At 45.9% G+C, this 16,188-nt stretch overlaps 1 protein-coding gene across 2 annotated transcripts in view; it reads left to right on the top strand.

Moving 5' to 3' along the window:
* Positions 1 to 1,979: 1,979 nt before the first annotated feature.
* TBX20 (T-box transcription factor 20) overlaps positions 1,980 to 16,188 on the top strand; it is a 42,146-nt gene continuing 27,937 nt past the window's right edge. The window contains exons 1-4 of one of the 2 annotated variants that reach the window (XM_068935887.1): positions 1,980 to 2,107; positions 4,087 to 4,321; positions 5,662 to 5,826; positions 11,015 to 11,123. In XM_068935887.1, coding sequence (XP_068791988.1) covers positions 1,981 to 2,107; positions 4,087 to 4,321; positions 5,662 to 5,826; positions 11,015 to 11,123 — 636 coding nt within the window. In that variant the 5' untranslated portion in view covers position 1,980. The remainder of the gene's footprint in view (positions 2,108 to 4,086; positions 4,322 to 5,661; positions 5,827 to 11,014; positions 11,124 to 16,188) is intronic. The other variant, XM_068935886.1, reaches the window with a different exon arrangement.

Genomic DNA, 16,188 nt, shown 5'->3' with positions numbered 1-16,188 from the left:
CGCGGGGAACACGGGGCGTTAAAAAGAGGGATCTCGCTCGGAGTAAAGCGGTTGTTTCGGTCTCTTTTTTTTTATTATTATTTTTATTGATGTCGGGAGAATCGTTTGCCTCGCTTTCTCTGTGACAAGAGGAAATACTTCGTGACCTGATCTTGCCACTACCGTCTGGCTCCCCGGGCGTGGGGGCTTGGCTGGGCTCTTCCTCTGTGCCTCCCTCTTTCTCTTTAGCTTACGCCTTATGCAAGACCTGGCCCCCACACCGCTATGGCCCACACTGAAATCACTTCAGGCTCTTCTAAATGTGAGTCCTGTTTATTATAGAAAAATATATTTTTAGTGAATTCGGCTGGTAAAAGGAGAAACTCAGCAGCTGGTTCTTGCCCATTTCAAAGCAATAAGGCGCTGTTTTGTGTTACCAGCTCCACTGGCTGAAGTTCCAGCAGGCGGCCAGGGCGACCCGCATAGTTTTCTTCTCCCTACTAATTTTACGGCGAGAAGCGCAGCAGGAAAGGGTCGCACAGATCTGTTGGGATCCAATGTCTAACCGAGGGTCCTTCCAGCAACATGTCTCTTGGCACTAGACTGCATATTAAAAGCCCCTCGGATTCAGTTTGGTTCTGAGTTTAGAAGTTAGCACTTTAGTGACAAATCTCGGCGTGCCCCTGGGTCGTTTTAGCGAACAAATCTCTTTAGTCCTCTTTTTATTTAAAGGACTTATGTTAAATTCCCCGCTTTTTTTTTTTTTTTTTTTGCAGGCGGATGCTTACATGATGTGTTTGAAAAAGCACTGGTGAACGAATCACTTAAATCACTGTCTTGGAATAATCTTCCTGTTGGCACTGTCAGCCCGTCCTGATTATCCCTCTGCGTTATGTCCTTGATCAGTACCATCTCGTTCGGTGGAGCCGATGAAACCGGGTTGAAGGAAACAATGCGCTGGCGGCCCTGAGTGGCGTGGATGGGACAGGGACCCAGCGGGGCTCTAACCCGGTGTCGGCAGGGGCGAGTGCCTCTGACTGATTGGGATCAAATAATATTCGGGATGTGGTACAGGGAGACCAATGCCAAGTGCACGATCAACCTAAAGGAACCTTCTGTAGAGGCAGAAGGACCGAAACGACAAAGTGGCTGCTTAAAAAAAAAAAAAAAAAAGCATTTAAATTTAAAGTTAAAAAAAATAGCATCCGCCGTACAAAAGCCCTAGCTCTTTTCCTCCCTGCAACCCTCTCTCCGCTGATGATCGCCGCGGCACAGCGAAGCGCCTGGGGAACTGCTCTGCAGCATCCCAAGGCGTATCGCGTGTGCACGGCCGGCCCGCAAGGGCTCCCGCGAAGCCCGCCGGGGCCGGGGCCGGGGCCGGGGCAGGGGCCGGGGCCGGGGCCGGGGCCGGGGCAGGGGCCGGGGCCGGGGCCGGGCGGGGGGGTCCTGCAGGTCGCTCCCGGGGCGCGCACCGGGGCGGCGGCGCAGGGGGCGCCGAGCTGGCGCGGGGGGCTCGGGCCCGGCGCGGCCCCGCCGCCCCCTGCCCACCCCGTGGGCAGGCAGGGCCGGCCCTACCGCCTGCCCCTCCTCCCTCCTCCTCTTCCTCCTCCTCCCGCGGCCGCGCCGGGCCGGGCCGGGCCGGGCCGGGCCGCGGGGCCCTTGACGTGTCCCGCCGCCGATTGGCCGCCGGCCGATAGGATCTCCGCGGCCCGCAAGTTAAGGCGGGGAGCGCGGCGCGGAGGGCGCAGATCGCCTCGGGCCGCCGCCGCCACCTCCTGTCCGCCCGCCCGCCCGCCCGTCCCGCCGGGCACGGCCGGAGCCGGAGCCGGAGCCGGAGCCGGAGCCGCGCCGCCTGCCCGCAGCAGCCTGCCCGGGACCGCCTCGCCGCGCCTCGCCGCGCCTCGCGCCGCCGCGCCGCCCGACGAGCCTCCGCCGCTGCGGTCTTTCCGCCTGCCCCCGACGGCGGCCGGGCGCGGCGGCGGCGGGGCCCCGCCGGCGGCCATGGAGTACACGCCGCCCCCCAAGCCGCAGCTCTCGTCGCGGGCCAACGCCTTCTCCATCGCCGCCCTCATGTCGAGCGGGAGCTCCAAGGACAAGGAGTCGCCGGAGAGCACCATCAAGCCGCTGGGTGAGTGCGGGAGCCCGCGGCGGGGACCGACCGGCCGGGCAGACGTGTCCCGGCGGTGCCGGCCGCCGCCGCCGCCGCCGCCGCCGCGGAGGGTCCGCTGCGCTGCGCTGCGCTGCGGGCGCCGCCGGGTTTCGCCGCGCTCGTTCGCGTCGGCGGACTCGCCGGCAGCGGCCGGCCGAGCCCGCTGCTGAAGTACTTGTTTTCTCCGAAATCCGCCCGCCTCAGACAGCAGTGGCTTTCCCCTCTGTATATATACACATTATACATATATATATTTTTTCCTCTCTTTTGCAGAAGCAAAAGCTTCACCACAGAGGCTATTTAAATCTTTTTATTACGCAGCGCTCTTCGCGGGCGAGGTTATTTATAATACGAACCCTTTTCTAAATTCCTCCCGGTTAAGTTACTCTGTTCATTTATCAAGCTTTGCCATTCGTAGAATAATATCACACCCTGAGGCTGTTATGTTTCTCTTCGCTGGTATGAAATAAACCTCCTCTTAAATATTTATTGCACGTCATCTGTGCTTTTAAAAGTCAAATTAAAAAAAAAAATCTCCGGTATTGTTCCTAGTTAGCAAGGACTAATAAAATTTGTACGTGCACCTGAAAACTCCCTTGTTTCACAGCTACTCGATGTGGGCTTAAACGGACTGTTTTAGCCTATAATAATTGAGAAGACTTTTATAGTAATTTTTCGTGATTTTCGAGTAAGCGATTTCACTTCAATTCGGTCACCTTGATTCAGATTCCCGAAGTCTTTTAAAAAACGTTAGCATCTCTCCCCACCGCGCATTTCTGTGCCTTGTATTACTTGCACGCGTACAACAGTTCGCAGAAAACTACGAAAAAAAAAAGTATTAAAATTTCTGGGCGCCAATGAACAAGATTTCATTCAAGCTTAAAGGAATTTAGAAGAGGCAAATCTTGTAATGTCTGATCCTTCTAATCAAATGACTTAACAGCTCTCGTGTATTCTAGGGATTCCTTTTAAGTTTTATTTTTTTAGTCTATGCGATAGCGTAGGCCGGGTGTGTTATAAAATGCCTGTTTGACATATTTAAACAGTCTCAAGTTAAATAAGCTCTTTTTTTTTTTCCTGCAAGGCTTTTTTGAAAACGTTTTCTCAATTCATATTTCTGTTTTTTTTTTTTTTTAAACTCCATTGCCGCACACCGTTCAAGTAGAAACTGAAGGAAAACGACTGTCCATAACTCGGCTTTTATTTGCTGAAGATTTGGGCGGAATCTCGCGTTTTGTTTTTGTTTTTTCCTTTTCTTTTTTTTTTTTTTTGGACGGAGGGGTACCGCGAATTTGTTTCTCTGAGCCTGGCGGCAGAGCCAGCGCAAGGGCGGCAAGGCAGCGCGGCTCTGCGCGGGTCCGAGCGGGGCAGAGGTTATTGCAGCAATGCTCCATCTTACGGTTTCCTTCCGCCGAAACGCGCGTTGAAGCAGCTAACGCGCTCCCGCCTCCCGCGGCTGCCGGCCAGGGCAGCGCCGGCCAGACCCGCGCAACCAGCGCGGCCGCGCACACCGTGGCGCCGACGGGGAAACACCGCGACGTGATCCGGGTTGCTTCGGGCCCTTGTCACACCCGGAGCCGAGTGCTCCCGTTTTAATGAGAATTAGTGACCTTTCCGCGGAAATCCCTTGGGGGGGGGGGCAGCGCGCAGGGCGGTCCTGCCCCTCCGCGCCCTTCGGAGGGAGCAGCCCCGCGGACAGCTCGGGCCGCGGCCACTGCCCCCCGCGGCCCCCGGGCACCTCTGGTCACACGGGCTGGCGGGGGCGAGGGGGGGTGCACGGCACTCCGCAGCTTTCCGAAAATCCAAAGCCTCACTCCCACCCCAAATGATGAGCTGACGTCTACGAAAAGGGACTCGGTTGAACGCTGTGTATCTTCCTTCGCAAAAGAGTTCGCTGCCGCCAGCAGCCCCGTCCTGGCTGAACCTGCCCGTTTCTCTTCTCCCCCCAAACCCTGCAGAACAATTCGTGGAGAAATCCTCCTGCGCCCAGCCTCTGAGCGACTTGTCCAGCCTGGACCCTCACGGGGATTTTAGCACGAGCCCTTCGTCCCTGTGCACCGAGCCCCTCATCCCCACCACCCCCATCATCCCCAGCGAGGAGATGGCCAAAATCTCCTGCAGCCTGGAGACCAAGGAGCTCTGGGACAAGTTTCACGAACTGGGCACCGAGATGATCATCACCAAGTCCGGGAGGTAAAGCTGGATGGCCATGCGCCGGGGCAGGGCAGGGCAGCGCGATGTCCTCTCTGGGCAGCTGTTTAAGGGGAAATTAAAAAGCAAAAACAAAAAAAACCCTAAACAAACAAAAAGCCACCCCAAAGAGCGTTGATGTGGGGGGAGTAGCAGGGGTGGAGGTAGGGCACTGCCAGGCTGGTGCGGCCCGGCACTGCAGGCAGAGCTCAGCTCCCTGCGGCTGCTCCTCGGCCAGCGCGCAGACCTCCCCTCTAAGGGGGGGCTGAGCTCGTACGGGACAAGTCCCAGCGGTTTTGGTAGAAATTTAGATGCTCGAATAATTTGCAAGGAAGCTCCTAGTCTGCAGGCGAGTGGAAGTCAGCGCTGTGGCTGAAAGCCGCTTTGTGTCGCGTCGTGACTTTGCCGGGCTGTGTTGGTACAGAGGTGCAAACACAGGGTCTTGAGGAGTAATTCAGTTTTTTTGGTTGATTGGTTGTTTTTGTTGTTGTTGGTTTTTTTTTTGATAAATGTCTCTTTTCTCTCCTTGCATATCATGTGCAAAAGAATCCCAGGCTTTCTAGTCATCTGAAAGCATTGAGTTTCTGCAGTAAGGCTCTCTGGGTTTGGATCAGCCAAATGCAGTCCAAAGGAGCCAAATGTGGGTTTTTGTAATCCCCCAAGTTACTTGTTATTAATGTAGCTCCCTGATAATCTTTATAACTAGCCGACGATACCAGTATATGTTTTTAAAAAAAGCATGTGTAAAATCTGCAATGTGAAGTTTGATTTTTAAAAGAATATTTAAAGTTGCTTAACTGAATTTCTGGTATATGGCAAAACACTGCATTTTAAAATCTATGTTTTGTCAAAATTTAAGTGGAGAAAAGGAAGCTTACTTTTGGTAATACTTCTCGAGAATACTGTAATCAGGCTAAAAGAAGATGCATCTGCAGTTTGTGGGAATACTAGTGGAAATAATTTTTTGCAGTATTTCCCTAACCCTAGCATGGATCTCATAAAAATAGTATTTGTAAGGACTTACGTACCTTAGGTACAACTGTTTTCTGAAATCGTTGTTTGTGCACGTTAAGTACCAGGCAAAAACGCATTTTTCTCCTTTATTTTTTCTCTTTTACCACTTTATCTTTTTACTTCAAATTGTTCCAACTTCAAGCTGTTGTTTCTATGTATATTATAGAGATATGTGGGATTTAATTTCTATCATGCTGAAATAGAAGCAATTGATGTTTCCATCTTTTTCCAGGAGTTTTAAATGTAACTCTTACTTGTAGTAACTTTTCAGAAGTTCTTAGTTCTGCTCTCCATCTGTGTGTTTATTTTCTGATCTGCCTTTATTTCAGGAGAATGTTTCCTACGATCAGAGTTTCCTTTTCGGGAGTGGATCCTGAAGCCAAGTACATTGTGTTAATGGATATAGTTCCTGTGGACAATAAAAGATACAGATATGCCTACCACAGGTCTTCCTGGCTAGTAGCTGGAAAAGCTGACCCTCCACTCCCTGCAAGGTTTGTCGATTTTACAACTGGGGAGTGAGTGTGTGTGTGTGTGTGTGTGTGTGTGTCCCTTCAAGAAATACCTATTAACCTTTCTATGCTGTTTGCAAACATGGTCTGAGAGCTTGAGTCCTTGCCGAAGAAAGTTGATCTCAAAACTCTGATTGCTGTGATGCAGAATCAGGCCTCAAATCTCTGCATGAGGTTTGACTTATAATGAATGTTCCAAAGCTGTGCAGGATTTGGCTTAATGCTCTTTTATATTTTTTTAAAGGAAATTTGCCTTAATTTAGATCAGGAAACTTTTTTTTTAAATGTCTTTGATTTGTCTCTTGGTGTCCCTCCCTTTCCCCCTGCATTCAGCCTAATATTTTAAAGCAATGCAAGCAGTACTAGGCAAGTCCAAGTAGAAATGCTGCGTTAGAGTACAATGCTGTTTATGCTTGAAATTATATTATTTCTTGATAATATATCCAGTGTTTACTAACTCATAATTTTATTCTTGCTTTTAGCTACCTTTTATACAGAAGTCAAAGTATGTATTCATGTACTTCCAGCAGAGAGATTTTTTTTTTGTTTTATTTTTTGAGGAATTTTAGCATTTTCTGATACCCTAGGAAAAAAAAGTCAGACTAACACGCTTTCCTATACAGAACAAAGTGCTGTAGAAAACTCATGTCTAAAATCCTCCTATTACTATAATTAATGTCTGACTTCTTTCCGCATTGGGAAACTGAGGCTACAGCCCTAGGCCTTACAGATCTCCGCTGAAGTGCTTTTCTACCATACTTTATCACATTTAACACAGCACTTCAGTATGTACTTAAGTCTCCAAGACCAATAAGGCAGAAGCACATGTCTAACAGCTTGGCTGAGTCAGAGCTGGAGATACGGCAGAAACGTGGGTGCCGTTCTGGCTCCGCAAGAAACCTTCCTGATGCGTGGAGGGCTCTTTGCAGGCACACAGATCTGTTCCAGGTGTCTTAGCCCAGGGTTAATATCTTGGGTATTACAGAGGAAGACTTACAGCAGAAGAAATGGAAGCACATTTTTAGGTGTGGGTGCGGGACCAGATCCCGAACAATTTTCTTATATAAATAGTTCTGCTGAAATCTTGCTGACTCCGGATCTCTGGAAGGCAGCTCAGGGAAGTAAAGAAAAAGTGCATGCATGGAAGCTGTTATTAAAGACAGCAACCTAGGAGTTATGCTGGCTTTGTTTTCAGGGCCAAAAACTCCTTCTTGTAATGTGGTTAACAGCTAAGGGCTTCCTTTGAAGTATTGTAATAGGGACTGCTCAAACCCTAAGAAAAAGATGGCTCTTGTTCCCAAAGGAGTCAGTGTCAAACAAAAAATTAAGGACAGAAATAGTCTCAGGGCAGGGTTCTCCCCTTCGTCTTTGTCTGTTAAAAGTGCCTAGCTTTTTTGGGTTACCTTTAGCTAGACTGCTAATCCATACGCTCTCTGGCATAGAATAGTTCAATGAAAAAATTCTCATGAGACTAAGATAGGAGGCTGATCCTTGAAGTAATTAGCAGATTCCTGACCAACTTTTATAGGGATGAGGTCAAACCTTATTGGAGTTTACTATTTATTATCATATTGGTAGCTCTTAGAGGTCCCCATCAGGTCAGTGCCCCTATGTGCTAATGTATACATATGCTGCATATCCTGTTTCATTTTCAGGATGTTTAGACAAAGCAGAACTGATAATAACATGGGCACAGATTACTTTTTATTTCTATAAATGGTACTTGCATATATGTATATGCACTTTTTGCTTCTTAGACTCTGATTTGATGAGAAAAGGCTGTCAAGAGTGGTAGTGCATGCTGGTGTGTTTGCATCACTGTTGCTGTTTCTGGAGCATTAAGGCATCTTTTGAGGTGGGGAGCCTCAGTCCTGCTCAAACACATTAAAAGTAGCAGTCTTCCCATCTTAAAATGGTCCTGCTCCAGGAACAGAAGCCTTTAATGAAGTTCTTGCTCGTGATTTCTTTTCCTCCAAACACAAGGTTTTAGTGCTGGGGCCAGTGGTGCCAAGGCGCTAACTCCACATATGTATCGCTGTGTTCACCTGGACAGTCTCAATGGCATCAGGGGAATTATGCCCGAGTCATGTTATGCAGGGGTGTAAGACTTTGCATCAAACCCGTAAGCCTTTTTGCTGTTTTTATGCTAAAAATAACTTTAAGCACTAAAACAACCTTTCTCAAAATCAGTAAATATTCTGTGATGCTGTATGAAAGGTTAGCCCTTCAGGGAACTTACTACAAAAAACAGTTTTATCCTTTTCTTCCTGCTGTCAGCATTTAAGACAACTTTATGTTGCCATGAACACTTGAATAAAAATACTTTTCAGAAAGTCTTTTGTAAATCTTCTGAAGTGCTTTCTGGGGATAGAATTCCTATGTGATATTTTGTTTGTTCTTCCAAATTGCAAAGGGTATTTCAAAGATATATCAGCTTAGTAAGTTTCAGCATGTACCTTTAGTGCCTATTCTTCCTTTTCTACCTCCTGTCTTTCACCCATAAAGGGTTTTTTTGTTGTTGTACTTTTCTGGCAACATTGGCCTGCCCATAATCATTTGTTTAATGAAGTTGTAGTATTTACACACTTACAGAAAATCCTATGAAGGAAACTTTCAGAAAAGGTGTTACTATGTTTTCAGAAAAGGTGTTACTATGTCTTGCAAATTACCTGTTTGTGACATTAAGGTAATTAAAAGTTGCATGCACAGAGAGCTTGTAGGACTGGTGCAACTGTAAACCAAGTAGAAGGAAAACAATGCAGCAGTACAAAATATGTAAGAAGGAAGCAGTACCCAAGTCATGGATAATTCATGAAATATTATAAATACCTTGGAGCAAATTTAGATCCAAATAAGGCTCCCAAAGCCTTTGTGAATTCAACTGCATGAGCTCTCCCATCTGGCCAGCCTTCGGCGGCAGAGGTTGGAGCTTCGGCAACGGGGGTTGCGTGCGCTTCGGCGGGACGTGCATGTTTAGTCCTCTAATCCCTTTGCTCGTACACACTCGCAGTCTCGTGGACTCCCTCTGCTTCACATGGCATTATATCTACTTTTGAATCCTCCTTTCCAGACTATGCAAGATCAGGCCATAGGAGAAGTATGCTGATAGGTGTAGTCCAAACAACTGGAACCACGTGTTCCTGCGGGATCAAAGACATGTTGGCAAAGCAGTAAAGAAAACCAGGTCTATTAATACATTCAAGTAACCGATATTCAGGTACCAACGCTTCAGTGACTTTCCTGTTAGCTCTCTGCTAACACCCAGGTAAACCATAGCTTGACAGCGGTGTCATGTCAGACATTAACTGTGTACAGAGTGAAGCAATTGCACTCAGCTTTTAAACAGAGGAAGATCCTTACTCACTCCTCAAGTGCCTATTTGAAATAGTTTGGCTTTTTGGTCCCAATTAGCCAAACCTTGTTAAGCTTGACACTCTGTGATCACAGTAAACAATATTAGCTATCCAGCCGTTCAGAATCAGGAGTCAGGCTCAAAAAAAAAAACCCACAAGACCGGCTGAAAAATTGCAGAGGTTGGAAGGTTGGAAGCAATATGTTTAAGATTCCTTTTGTTTTGCCTTTGTGATTTGAGCCTTTAAAGATTCAGATTTTCATAGTTTTCTGCAGGAAGGCAAAGAAGTTAACTTTCATGGAAGGTAATATTCTTTTGACATAACAGGATTCCACATCTTGGGTTTTCAAATAAATCATTGTTTCGCACAAGCCTTGCAGTACAATCAGGAGAGTCGATAGCAGCAAGGTCCTGCATATGTTAGGGACGTTTTACAGCAGGATGAATGAATCCTGGCACAGCATCTCTGCTATGGACATAGTTATACCAGCCAAGCTGTGCTTCATATCAGTTTCAGGAAAACATCCTGAACATCTGAAGCGAGCTATGCTGGTAAAACTTCAGCTTTTGCTAGCAGAATTGTGTCTTGGGGATTTTGCTGGCAAAGAGCGAATTGAGGATCAAATCTTTCCTCGTTGAGCAAGAGAGCTGTGCTCCCAAAAGCCTTTAGTGCAGACACTCCTTGATGAGGGGATCCACATAGTCTGTCAGAGTTACACCCCGTCATTTAATGGTCTTTCAGTTCTCCCTTTGCCTAACCAAAACTATAGCTCAATAAGAAAAAAAATATATGTACATTTACCTTTTTACCCTGCCTCTCAGCACTACCCCACCCGCCTAATGGAACGAATCTATCAGTGAGGCCAAATACATCATCTGAAGAGAAAGAGGCAAGCCCTCCACAAGCAATAATCAACACTGACAGAAGTGGAACAATTCCAGTTTGAGCTAGCTGAAGAGCTAATTCAGCTCTTAATTCAGTATCACAAAAGAACATTTGAGTTAAATAATTTTCAGCAATTTACCATTCCTGTAAAATCATTGTTCTTAAGTAGCCCAGCACTTGTAAATAATCTAGTCATAATGTATATATCTTTATATCTGCACGTCTTCTGTGCTTCCTTTTCTTCTGCTTAATTTCCGAAGTTGTGGATTGTTAATTACATAGCTGCAAATTATTTTTTTTAATGTCAAATCACTGTGCTGGACTGCAGCCTTCAACCTCTTGTAAACACACGTCACCACAGCTAACGTGTGATCGAGTGCAGGTTAAAATCATTATCACAGCTTAATGTTACATATAAAGAAAAATGCATTTTTATCTACATTCCCCCATTATCTCTCTAATGACACCATGTTTTTTCTCTTGGAGCTGTAGTCATTGTTATTTTAAGTGCTTGTTAGTACAGCTGTGGGGAAAGACATGATCAATTTTTCATTTGGGAAAAGACAAAACAGTGAATGTTAGTTAATGTCTCCATTTTAGATAACTAGATAAAATAATAGCTATGAGTAAAGAGCAATCTAGCACTTGGACACAAAATTCTTCATTATATTCCAGTGAATGAAAGAACTCGAGTCATGTGCTCCACTGTCTTTCCTTAATGGTCATAATTCAGGCATTCATTAATTTAGGCAGATTGTGGGTTGTAGCAGAACTGTATTATCCTAAGCTCCAGGAAATCCATTTCTATGAAACCATTGCATATCCTGAAAGCAAAATATTGCAGGCTTTTAAAATTTCTTACAGCGGTGGTGCCCACACACAAGCCAAGTCGTGAGATTTTTATGAGCGGGCCTTTTCTATGTGTTTTTTAGGTTGTATGTGCACCCCGACTCACCATTTACAGGAGAGCAATTGCTAAAGCAGATGGTGTCGTTTGAAAAAGTGAAGCTCACAAACAACGAGCTGGATCAGCATGGCCATGTGAGTAGCCCTCCTGGTGGGAAAGGGTCCAAAAACCACAACGGGGAAGTTTCTCACTTGTACCGCAAGGCTAATCCTGTAGGACAAAGATCCCAATGGGAAAAGGCTGCCTTAGCTCTGAGGTTACACCTCTCTTGGCTGGCCTTTCATAGCACAGTGGAGGAGCTGTATGAAGCTTAAATGTTTTGAGTTTTAATCTTTCTTTTTGATAACCTCAGAAATCCATTTATTATCTGTCATAAGCATTAGCTTTGCATAAGCATTACCATTGCGTTTGCCCTTCTGGAGGAGGGAGTGTGGCATCATCTGCGATCTAACCCTGGGAACATTTGAGCTCTGGATGAGGGTTGGACAAGCACATGTTTCGCATAGGTCCTAGAGGCTGTGTCCTGCTGGGATGTTCCTGAGATAGATGGGTAGGGCCCAGGCCAACACAAGCGTTCGAATCGTGCTGCCTTTCCAGTTCGAGGCAGAGCATCCAATGGGGAAAAATTCACAGTGGGGTTGAGCATAACAGTGAAGGAGAAAGGGAGGCAGGTAAGCTTTTCGCTGTGCTTCTATCTTCATTTTGTTGTGACCTGGCAGTGTTTTGCCACATAGCACTGGCTAGCAAGCTCACATGCTTTTCTATGTGTGCTTGAGAGCTCCCTTCTGCTGAATAGCATGTCACCATTACAGGCAGCCTATTAGAACAGGGTCCATCAATAACAGCTTTTACTTACAGACTCAAGGCAGACTGGACGCAGAGACAGCAGAAAATTATTAATGTAACACCAAAACAAGGGATCTAGAATTATAAAAATAGATACACCTCAGTTGTTCCCAGAATAGCCTTAGACTTTCTGATACCCAACGTGCCACAGGGTGGACTGGGGCCTCTAAAGGGAACAGGTCCCAACACTGACTGATACCACTCTATTGTCACAAGCTCTGAGGCTGGAAGCTGGAAAATAGGATGTAGAGCTGCTGGCAGTGGGCTCCTGTTATGCTCCTTTAGTCATCAGTGGAGATGCCGCATTCAGCTACTCTACCGTCTAACACCAAGTGGTAAGAGCCTCCCCTAAGAAGCTGCCTGAAAAGTGCAGGAATGGCTTGGTGGCACCTTGTAATGGAGAAGGAAGGCCTAAAGGGGCCTCTGAGCTAGGCAATTCTCCATAGGAAGGCTGAAGAAGCAAGTGGACGGATTTGAAAGAGTTCTTGGCTCAGAACAGGACAATTAAAAAGAAAGAGTGTTGATAAAGATATCAGCAAGATAGGGTTGATTTTGGACTTGGAAGCATAGGGGAGGATAACTAACCTGCAAAGCAGAATAATTGTGGCTCACAGACACGCAATATCAGAAAGCTCTCCTGTAGTGTGCTATTTATTGCTTTTGCACACTGTTTGGCATAGTGGCCATTTGTCTGAGCTGTGTTCTGTGCAAACACTTCTCATTTGAAAGAGAATTTTTGCTCATAACAAGACCTAAAAACGGAACAACAGCCTTTACAGTTTGAAATATATCTTGAAAGCTAGAAAAAAAGAGAAGAAGAAAAAAAAAGTCAAAAGAAAGTCCAGCTAGATGCCTATGAATTGTTCCCTTGTAAAGATCTGTCTGCAGATATATTTTTCTTGAATCCTTTTCCCACCATCACTCCCTTCCTGGCTGGCGGAGAATGTCTTTTTTCTCTTATTTCATAATCTCTAGAAGGGCAAAGCTGAAGATTTGTGGGCTCTATCATCGAGTGATGATAGAGCAGTATACGTGCACATTTAAAAAGAAGCATTTTTCATCATAACAGGGGCCATGTGTGCCTCTAATAAAGGGCTTGCAGCAGTATATTGCAAACTAGTTAGGAGTGGTGCAGTTCCCAGAAGTCCAGATGAGTATAAAAAAGAAGTAGGTCTGAGAAACTGTCGGGAACCAAGACATGTGACAGAGCAAGATGTAATCATTTCAAATACGTGTAGTGGGAGAATATGATCTGTAGCTTAGGAGATGTGGCCTCCTGATTAACTTTCCAAGAAATGGCAGAGGTGGAACACATTCTTTGCACTAAGGCTTTGAACAGCTCAAGTCGATGGAAAGTTTTGCTTGTTCAGTTAAGAATAAGCCCCGAAGGCTTGATGCTGGGTTGAGATTTGCGTGACAGACATTATGCCTTCATGGAGCACTCCCTTTTTAATATTTTGTGGTGTTTTGTATTCCAAATTAGGGTGTCAAGTTTTATGTGCTGCCTTACTGAAGCTATGTAAATACTATCATTGGATGCTCAATAGAATTAAGGAACAAATTCATTCTCTGAAGCTTTAGAAAGGGTGGTTCGCTGTGGTATGGCCAATGGTATGCCTGAGCTCCTGTGTGCTAAGGGGAGGGGAGAACTGAAATGCCTTCTGAAACCTCTCCCTTCTGATTGAAAGAGCCCTTCTTCACTGAGGAGATCTTTTTAATTGAGCTACTAAAATGTTAATTATGTTTGATAAGGCACGTTGGCGTTTGATAAGGCACGTTGGCACCCGATGAGGTTTTAATGGCCTAAAAACTGTGTTTAAATACTACTTACAGGTATAGAAGATGGAACCAACCTAATTCCAGTTTGTTCTAGTTGCTTGCTTTCTCCATCCCCCAAAAGACAGTTTTGGCTGTTATGATAATTGTGGTGTTTTATTTGTAGAGTGGTTCATTTCCTGAAAAGGAATCCACCTGAAGAGAGGGGAAGCATTTGTTTGTTTTGGCGTTTGTTTGTTTTCACTTATTCTGAGACTTTTGGACTTGGCAAGCACCTCTGCTGGTGTATCTTCAGCAGCTTGCATAACTCCATAGCTATGCACATAGTCTCCCCAAGCATCATGCAGAAGTCTTATCTCTTGTGTGCATGACATACAGCTTTCTCTATGGAAACGCTTACAGATATCCTCATCAGAGAAAGGAAATGGCTTCCATCTCTGGATTTTCAGAGTCGAGCAAGTAATTCCTGTTTTCCTGGTTGCTGAACTTCCATGAACATTGTGATTTTGTTAGATTTCTGGTGATGTTTTTCACACCGATTGCTTGTCTTAGGACTTTGGGTTGTACTTGGTTGTGGTGGTACCACCTTTGGTCCACAGTGAGATCAATTGTGAATGTTTACATTACTGCAATTGCTTTTCTGGGGCAAATGCATACACGGCTTTTGTGACTACAAAACCTGAATGCATGAACGTTTGCAAAAACAGATGCAAAGATGTGAGCATGGCCAAAGAGTAACTGTGAAGCAAGGGTTTCGGAGTAGCCACAGGGAATGATGGCCATTTTTTAAAAGTTAAGCTGGTAGAAGTGTGAAACCTAAATGCTTTTTAAAAGTGAGCCTTGTCTGGTAATGCTCTTCTTTGGTGAATGTGGAAGCGGTATGCACAGCAGAGTTCCTGAATTCAAAGTCACCTCAGGGATTTTGCAGCTGTCATCCAGATTGCCTCTGGTGGCCAGCGGGAGCCAGCTGCCTCCAAAGCCCACCTGACCTTGCAGCGAATGGGATCCTGCCACAAAGGATCCTGGTCATCTCCCCTCCCTGAGGTTGTCAGCACAGAGGCAGATGGGATGACTGGAGGCCTGTAATCACTCCACACTATCAGTAAGCATGTGCTGGAGGATGCTGTAAGCGTTCGTGCACCCGATGTTTCCCTCCGAGCACACCAGCTTGAGTATCTCAAAGCTGGCATCAGAGATTTTCTGCTAAATACACAGCGCAGGTAGGGGACCGTTCTGACTTTGAGAGCAACCAGTGGGACTACTCTGCAGATGCACCCTGTGCATCTAACTCCTTTAGGCTGCTTTGACGATCCGAATACAAAAAGGTGCACAGATATTAAGTGGTATCTTTGTGCAGTATCCAGCTGACGTTAATGTCAGCAAATGCTGCAACCTTGACAGCCTTTGTGGGGGTGCGGATGGAACACAACATGCATAGATGCTATTAAAAAGGAAATAGTGACCTTAACTTTGGCCTTGGGTCTCCCAGAAGGTTTGTGAACTCCTAGCTGCATTCGGTACTTTCTTTGTACCTGAATGACCTGACTTCTCTGGTGGGGATACGTGAGGTAGAGTATCGTGGCAGAGGATGTTGTTTATGTATCCTTGTGGTCTTAGAAAACTTTCATAGAGGATTACGTGGTCTTATTTGAAAAACGGAGTTTTGTTATCACAATTCACATTCACAGAGGAGTGAAAGGAAAGGGCTTGTGTGGGAGCTGCTCTGTCACAGCCTTTTCCTCCTTCCACTCGGCTGCTGCTCAGATGTAATGCTGCGGCACGGATATTGCGGCCATTAAAGACAATAGAAAGCGCATTGCCGAGTGCTGTAGGCCAACCCCTCAGTAAGCTGATCACCATGCATACACCATCATTTCAAATGTCTTTTCCAACTGCTTAGAGCTGGTCTTAATGTACAGAGCAGCTGGTAGTCCCGCTGACTAGGCTGGAGAGACAAAATCTCAGAAGCAGAGGGAAAAGTACTGATAATATTAACTGCAAAGCATGTGCCCATTGGGGGTGTGCATCTGTGTGTGTATGTTTGTGTATAAACTGATGAAGCAATCTGAGAAAGGACCTGAGCTGGTAAAAGCTGACATATAACACTTTGAGAGCCATGACTCCCTGTTATCATAGTGATTCCCTTCTCCCCATGTGCACCCTACTAAAATCACAGTGCAAGTCACAGCAACCTTTGGCCCCAAAGGAGAAGAGAAGAAAGTGCTGTAGGGAATTTCAGCCATGAAAAAGCTGTTTCTAAGCTCCCCACTCCTAGGCAATATGCAATCTTTCTTATTTACTGAGTTAGCATGAAATACTGCACTTCTGCTGTGTTTCAGCTAAAGTTAACGTTTCCCGTGGAATGCAGATTAGCTATTCCAGATGTACAGAACTGGCTGTAATGTCGTTATGGCCCCCGTAAAATAGAACCACCCACACCATTGCCAATTTAGTCTTATGACTGTGATTATATCCAAAACAAGGACTGGTGCAAGCCGAGCTCTGTATTTAATTCTTATATTGTAATATTGTGGTTAGAGGCAGCCAAATAGGCCTCCATCCAGTGCTAATTGAAGC

Source organism: Struthio camelus, chromosome 2 (genome assembly GCF_040807025.1).
Source record: "Struthio camelus isolate bStrCam1 chromosome 2, bStrCam1.hap1, whole genome shotgun sequence".
Taxonomy (NCBI): Eukaryota; Metazoa; Chordata; class Aves; order Struthioniformes; family Struthionidae; genus Struthio; species Struthio camelus.
The sequence above is the reverse complement of the archived record's forward strand: the minus strand, read 5'-3'. Positions and strand labels throughout refer to the sequence as shown.